General features: G+C 42.8%; 2 protein-coding genes across 2 annotated transcripts; both read right to left on the bottom strand.

The window, feature by feature from the left end:
* Positions 1-444: 444 nt before the first annotated feature.
* LOC125193678 (metacaspase-4-like) lies at positions 445-2247 on the bottom strand. The gene is made up of 2 exons (XM_048091522.1): positions 1851-2247; positions 445-1403 (listed from the first exon to the last, which is right to left on the bottom strand). Exons 1-2 carry the CDS (start codon positions 2197-2199, stop codon positions 736-738), a joined length of 1017 nt encoding a protein of 338 aa, XP_047947479.1. The 5' UTR covers positions 2200-2247; the 3' UTR covers positions 445-735.
* Positions 2248-3087: 840 nt separating this feature from the next.
* Positions 3088-4580, bottom strand: LOC125193031 (putative nuclease HARBI1). Its single transcript, XM_048090735.1, has one exon. The coding sequence runs from the start codon at positions 4490-4492 to the stop codon at positions 3116-3118; it is 1377 nt and encodes a 458-aa protein (XP_047946692.1). The 5' UTR covers positions 4493-4580; the 3' UTR covers positions 3088-3115.
* Between the last annotated feature and the right edge of the window lie 2060 nt (positions 4581-6640).

The raw sequence follows: 6640 nt of genomic DNA, 5'->3' as shown, positions 1-6640 counted from the left end.
AATGTGGGTGCATTACCAAAAGTAAAAAATAAGTATGACAAGTTTTGGCAGATGGACCAAAAAGAATACTAATGACAAGTAATGATGGACGGATGAAGCATAAGTGTTTCCCATATCCAAAGAGTTTTGTTTGGGGCTGTTGGAAGTAACTCAAAGATAAATTTGTCTGATCTTGGCACAAAATGGATAGTATCAAACTCATTTACAATCAACAATCCTAAAAGTAGTATTAGAGTCCAGATTCAGGTCAGGCCCAAAATGACGTATGTGAAAGTCGAGCCTAGAATGACCCAAAGACGACTATAATATAAGAAGTTCCCGATGTGGTCTCGGTTAGAGAGGAGGTTTGTTGGATGCAAACTTATAGCACATCGAAGAACAAGAGAATATGAAAATAATACAAAAATATTTCTCAACCCCGATTCATTTGATACCTGTTTGGAGTGAGCCAAAAATAAGTCTTTTTGCATGTTTCAATATTAAGTAGATGTAGGATCCTTACAACTTGTATGACGAGCCTAAGAATCGCGTGGGAGAAATCACAAAGAAGAGAAAACGGGTCCCCTAGGGTACCAGTCGAGGATCGTAAAAGTATGGTTGAGGTATGCAAAGGATTAGACGCGATAAGAGCGAAAAATGAAAATAAAGTTTAAACCTAAGATAGAGCAAACTAAATACAAAAATTATGAAACAAACAATTAACAATTTGAAATGAATGAATTGATTCGTAAAAGATCAGCAAATAAAACGAGCATTAAGATTTTGATCAGTGCAGTAAAGGCCAGGGTGCTGCGTGAAGCCCTGCCGCTTCAACATCTTCCTCGCCCTAACCACCAGCTTCCGGTTGCTCACTCTCCCCTCCGTCTCCGCAATTATCACCTGAATCGCATTGCTCAGCACGCCGTAAGCTCGCGTGCTGTCCCCCTCGGGGCTGGTATCCGCCGACGTCTCATCGGACTGGCATCCGCTGATGAGAATCCCGCCATCTGTGATACCGCCACCACCACCACCTCCAAACTTGCTCCTCACCGCGTTCATGAACTTGGTGATCTTCGGGGTGGCCTCGTTGCCGAATATGTCGAACAAGGTCGGCCTCAGCTTGCCTGCGTCGATGTCGTGCTTCCCCGTCTTCTGCTTCAGTATCTCGATGAATGTCGACAGCGGCAGAGATTTGCTCGTGACGTGCTCCAGTTCTTGCTGGACTTCCGTGCACAGGAAGCTTTTGAGTCCTGAGCATTTTTGCTTGTGTTGTTGTTGTTGTTGTTTCCTTCTGTTCCGGCCCGTGCTCTCGCCAATCTGCTCCTTGGACTCGTCGATTAGGCCTCCGCTGTGGCAGGAGTCGGAGACGATGGTGATCCGGCTTCCCTCGGCCACTTTGTTCACCACCTCTCTGAAGTCATCATCTAATTATACACAACACAAGTCGTTGAAATCCTCGTTCTTGTCTCACATCGACTTAGTAGTAATTAAGTGGGTGAGTAATTAATACTCCCTTCGTTCCTTGTTAATACAGACAATTCTTTTCGACAAGGAATTTAAGAATAGTGTGTTAAATGGATAGTGGAAAAAGTAAGAGAGATGTATAGAAAATAAAGTGAAAAGAAGAATTACTTTTTGCTAAAAATAAAAATGACTCAATTAACTTGGAATTTCCCAAAATAGAAAAATTACTCTATTAACATGGAATGGAGGGAGTACTTTTTATTAAAATACACTATATATCGGTTAACTGGTTAACTGTAATTATGTTATAGACCAAACAAGAGAATTCATCCTAAATTGTATAGTTTATAAACCCCATATCGATTGCTTCACAACTTGATGTGGGACATTGAATCGGTAACACATACCAGTAATGAGATTCATGTCAGTGGGGACAATGCACTCATCAAAGCCGGTGTCGTCGTCTTTGTCGTTCTCGGCCGGGAGGCGGGTGCCGTGGCCGCTGTAGTGCACGAAGAGGACGTCACCGGGCTGTGAGGAGGCTGCCAGATCGGAGAGGGCGGCGCGTATGTTCTTGCCGGTGGGCTGCGCGTCAGCACTACCCTCTGTATCGATGAGCACAACGATATTCTCCTCCGGAAAACCGTATCGGTCGAGCAGGCAGCGATGCATCCGCCGCACATCGTTAATGCAGCCCTTCAGCTCCGCCTTGGTGCCCGGGTAATTGCAGCCTATCAGCACTGCCCTTTTCCTCATTGGATTTTCAACTTTGAATTCTTCTTTCTTACTCGCATTAATATTATTTAATGGCCCCAAAAAGATATTTTAATGAAGACTAAATCTGTCTATATACTCCACCATTCTATAAACAGGCTGCCAATGTTTAAATTATTTGGCAATATTACTACTCGGACGCTCAACCCACCACGAAATTACTACTCCATTTTGTCCTACTAGAATCGTCTTATTTTTAATAGAGAAAAGTTAAATGGCAACTAATCATGACACAATATAATGTCTTATTATTTCCTAAAATAAAATGAGACAGCTCAAAAAAAATAGTTGGAATGAGATAGGGGTGTAAATGTAATACTTGTTGATGGTTTATTTTTATATTTTCAAACAAAACTATCTTTGATGCCAGCTGAATAGTTGTTTGGCAATTAGTCATTGATGGCGGGCTATGATTCTAATCCATTAGTGTAACAACATGGTACAACTGGACATAGGTATGTTTATTTTTGTCTATTCTTATATTCCTTGTGTATATGCATTGATGTGAACGCTAGCGGCAACCCGTGAGAGCACTCCCAATGGTCTCTCTTATTTCTCCCTTATTTCTCCCTAACTCCTGCCACATCAGCGCCAAAATTTATCCCCAGTTTTTAGCCAACTTTTAGCCAACCTCTGCAATGGTTTCTCCCTTATTTCTCCCTTATTTCTCCCTAACTCAACATTTCATTTTTACATCATCACTAATTTAATTGTTTTATTTTTATATATAATAAGCTAGCTTATTTAATTTATAAGATAAAACAAATAATAGTACACATCAACAAATAAAGTTCGTTGTATTAAACACGGGTACACATTACAACGAAGAAAATAAAAAAAAAAAAAAGTACACGAATGGATAAAAAAAATCAAAAAAAAAATTCAAAGAAAAAAAAATTCAAGGGCGGTGGGCGCGGTTTCTATTTGCCCACAATTCTTCGATGATATCGTGTTGTAGTGCTTGATGGGCCTCCTTCTGGTGTATGTCCATGAACGCCTGGAACCGTTCATGTTCGTTGTGCGGTACACCCTGGCGGGCGGACTCGGTTGAGACACCGTGACTCGATGATGCAACACTTGGGTCGTTGGTGACGTCGAGGACGCCTTCGTGTTCATCTTCGATGATCATGTTATGCATGATGATGCACGCATACATGATATCGGCAATATCCCCCTGGTAGAAAAAGCGCGTCGGGCCCTTTACCAGTGCAAATCGCGATTGGAGCACCCCAAATGCCCTCTCCACATCCTTGCGCGCAGACTCTTGCGCTCGGGCAAAATACCTTCTTCTATCTCCGAGTGGGCATCTGATCGTCTTCAGAAACACGGGCCATTGCGGATAGATGCCGTCAGCCAGGTAGTACCCCATGTTATGCACATTGCCATTGGCCGTGAATTCGATGGAGGGGCCTAACCCGTTGATCCGCTCGTTGAAAAGGGGCGAGGAATTGAGAACATTTAGGTCGTTGTTCGACCCGGCTATACCAAAATAAGCATGCCAAATCCAAAGCCGTTGGTCGGCAACGGCTTCAAGAATGATGGTGGGATGCGTACCTTTGTAGCCGGTAGTGAACTGGCCTCGCCACGCGGTTGGGCAGTTCTTCCACTGCCAGTGCATACAGTCGATGCTGCCGAGCATCCCCGGAAAGCCGTGGGTCCTCCAGTGCCAATCCAGTAGGAACTGGCAGTCAGCTGCGTCCGGCGAGCGAAGGTAGTGCTCCCCAAATATCTCTCGCACGCCCTGACAGAAATTCTTCAGGCACTCGTTGCCAGTCGTCTCGCCGCATTGCAGATACTCATCGAACATGTCGGCGGACCCTCCGTATGCCAACTGCCGGATGGCAACAGTGCATTTCTGTAGGGGCGATAGTCCGGGCTTCCCTGCTGCGTCTCGCTGGAGCCGGAACTCGGGGTAACGCGCGGACAACGCATTAACAATGCGCAGGAAGAGGGAGCGGCGCATTCTGAACCGGCGACGAAATACATCTGCCGGATAACGTGGTTCCTCCGCGAAATAATCGGCGAACAGCCGATCGTGCGCACCAGTGTGGTTGCGAGGGATGTATCGGCGCCGCCGGCGGATTGGCCGTTGGGGGGGTGGCTGCTGCATTCGAGCGATCTCGCTTTGTATGCGGCGGGAGATATAGTTGTTGATTGGGTTGTTGGCGAAACCCGCTACATCCCATCCGGTGGGAGCGGGAGGTACCTCTTCTTCGGAAGAAGAATGTGATATTTCCTCGTCGGACTGAGCACGAGACGATGAATCAGAACTCATTTAATAAAGATGGAGAGAAAAAAGATTGAAAATTTGTGTGAATGAAGTTTGTGGGTGATGAATGGAGGAAGAGGATGAAATATTTATAGGGGTGGAATTTAGAATATGACCGTTGAAGGAAAAAAAAAAAAAAAAAAATTTGATCATCGCCGGATTATCGCCGAACAGCTCCCCACAGTGGCCGGCGATGATCCGGCGATAGCCCGGCGATAAAACGCCGTTTGGCGTAAAATCGGTAGGAAATTCGCCGAAAAATCGCCGACCTCCTCCCAATGGCCGGCGATAAGTCGGCGATATCCGGCGAAAAATCGCCGGATTATCGCCGTCGCCATTGGGAGTGCTCCTAGGACATAGGCATAAATGTAAAAGGGGAACATTGAGGTAATGACCTAGATCATGCACCACCCTCACACCCACCACTTCTATAATTAGTTTTTTGCAGTACTAACCTTCATTCCCGAGCTTGCATAGAAATCTTCCAACATTTTAGAAAATGCCTCAACAGCGGTGAGTCAGATGCTGACCGGGAGAATTCTTCTTTTGTTCTAGGGTGCTAATTACATTCCATCTTAATGAAGAAGAATAGATTTATTCCTATTCAAGGAGTGACGCATAACCATTATGCGTCTTTCTTAATGGAGTGACGCATAAGAATTATGCGTCTTTAGGTGACGCGTAACGATTATGCGTCTTTAGGGAGTGACGCATAACAGTTATGCGCCTTTTCCTAATGACGCATAATCATTATGCGTCTTTCAGTTGGTTTAAATCGGGCAGAAGCAGAAATCGAGCTTTCATCGCAGAGCAGAGGCGGATGCAGCAGCGGCGACTTCCAGCGGCTTTCATCGATCTTTTTCCGGCGAATTCGAGCTTTTCCCGGCAAAAATAAACATGAATAATGATGAATGTAGCTAAATTGAAGAACAATTACCGGAACTTATGGAGAAAATGTTGGAAATCCACCGAAATCGCCGGACATCACCGGAAATCGCATACACCCGTGAGGAATTGGAAGTGAAATCTGTTCTGTGTACGCATAACTGTTATGCATCACTCCCTAAAGACGCATAATCGTTATGCGTCACTCCATTAAGAAAGACGCATAATGGTTATTCGTCACTCCCTGAGGGGAATGAATCTATTCTTCTTTATTAAGATGGAATGCAATTAGCTTCCTAGAACAAAAGAAGAATTATCCCGATGCTGACCCTTCTAACAAACATGAAAAGGAGTCCAATCCTCCCGAATTTTCAATATCATGAACTAATCTTTCCATGCATAAGACAAACAAACAAGGGCACAATTGTTAAACCTATTCACAATTGTTTTCATCAACAGTTTATAGAGCACACTCAAAGAGAAATAGGTCAAAACTAGGTTATGAGGTTCCACATTCGGAAACAGACAAATCATCGTCTTATTCATCCTACAAAGAATCGTGCACTCCATATGAACCTCTTACGATTGATGCCAAAGCATGTTACCGAGTATCGGGGCAGGATGTCCATAAACAGCCAAGAGTAGAAAATTCATAATCGTGTCGTTCTCAATGCAACAGTGAACATACTGCGAACTGTGAAGCCATGCCCAGTATCTCTACATACCAGCTGTAATCATCTCATATGACTAAATACCCCCTAAAATTCCAATTGCTTAGTATTTCCATGTCTAAATTTCTTTATTGTTTTTTTTTTCATTTTCTTAGTAACATTAAAAGCAACTGTAATCGCTGGCAGAATTGCAGTTTTTCAATAATTTCTCTACATTTTTTTTTCTTAGTTTTTATCTTGTCTATTTTTAATTACCCGTAGTTTTTATTTTGCAAAACTGATTTCGAAATAATGATCTCATCACCAATTTTAAAAAAATACATTATAATAGTATTAAAGAATGTATGGTTTAAATTTTCAAAATCTCAGTTCTATGTAATTAAAGAATGTATGTTTTTGTAAATAACTTGCTTAAAACAAATTTAATTCATACTAAAATTTAGAAAGTATAATATTGCAGTAACGAAGAAAAAAACATTAAACAGAAATCAAAGATTCAGCCGAACTCTTCAACCTAAATACCTAATACTCATATATGATCTCATTAGGAATTAGGAAGGGAAAAGTTCATTTTTAAACTCTTCAACCTAATATATAT

The sequence above is a fragment of the Salvia hispanica genome, chromosome 6 (assembly GCF_023119035.1).
Source record: "Salvia hispanica cultivar TCC Black 2014 chromosome 6, UniMelb_Shisp_WGS_1.0, whole genome shotgun sequence".
Lineage (NCBI taxonomy): Eukaryota > Viridiplantae > Streptophyta > Magnoliopsida > Lamiales > Lamiaceae > Salvia > Salvia hispanica.
The sequence above is the reverse complement of the archived record's forward strand: the minus strand, read 5'-3'. Positions and strand labels throughout refer to the sequence as shown.

What these genes read in the sequence shown, in the direction of transcription:
- LOC125193678 (XM_048091522.1), bottom strand. Translation starts at nt 2,199, where the DNA reads ATGAGGAAAAGGGCAGTGCTGATAGGCTGCAATTACCCGGGCACCAAG. An exon ending in TGACATGAATCTCATTACTG is followed by an intron (nt 1,404 to 1,850) that starts GTATGTGTTACC and finishes GTGTATAATTAG; the next exon opens with ATGATGACTTCAGAGAGGTG.
- LOC125193031 (XM_048090735.1), bottom strand. Translation starts at nt 4,492, where the DNA reads ATGAGTTCTGATTCATCGTCTCGTGCTCAGTCCGACGAGGAAATATCA.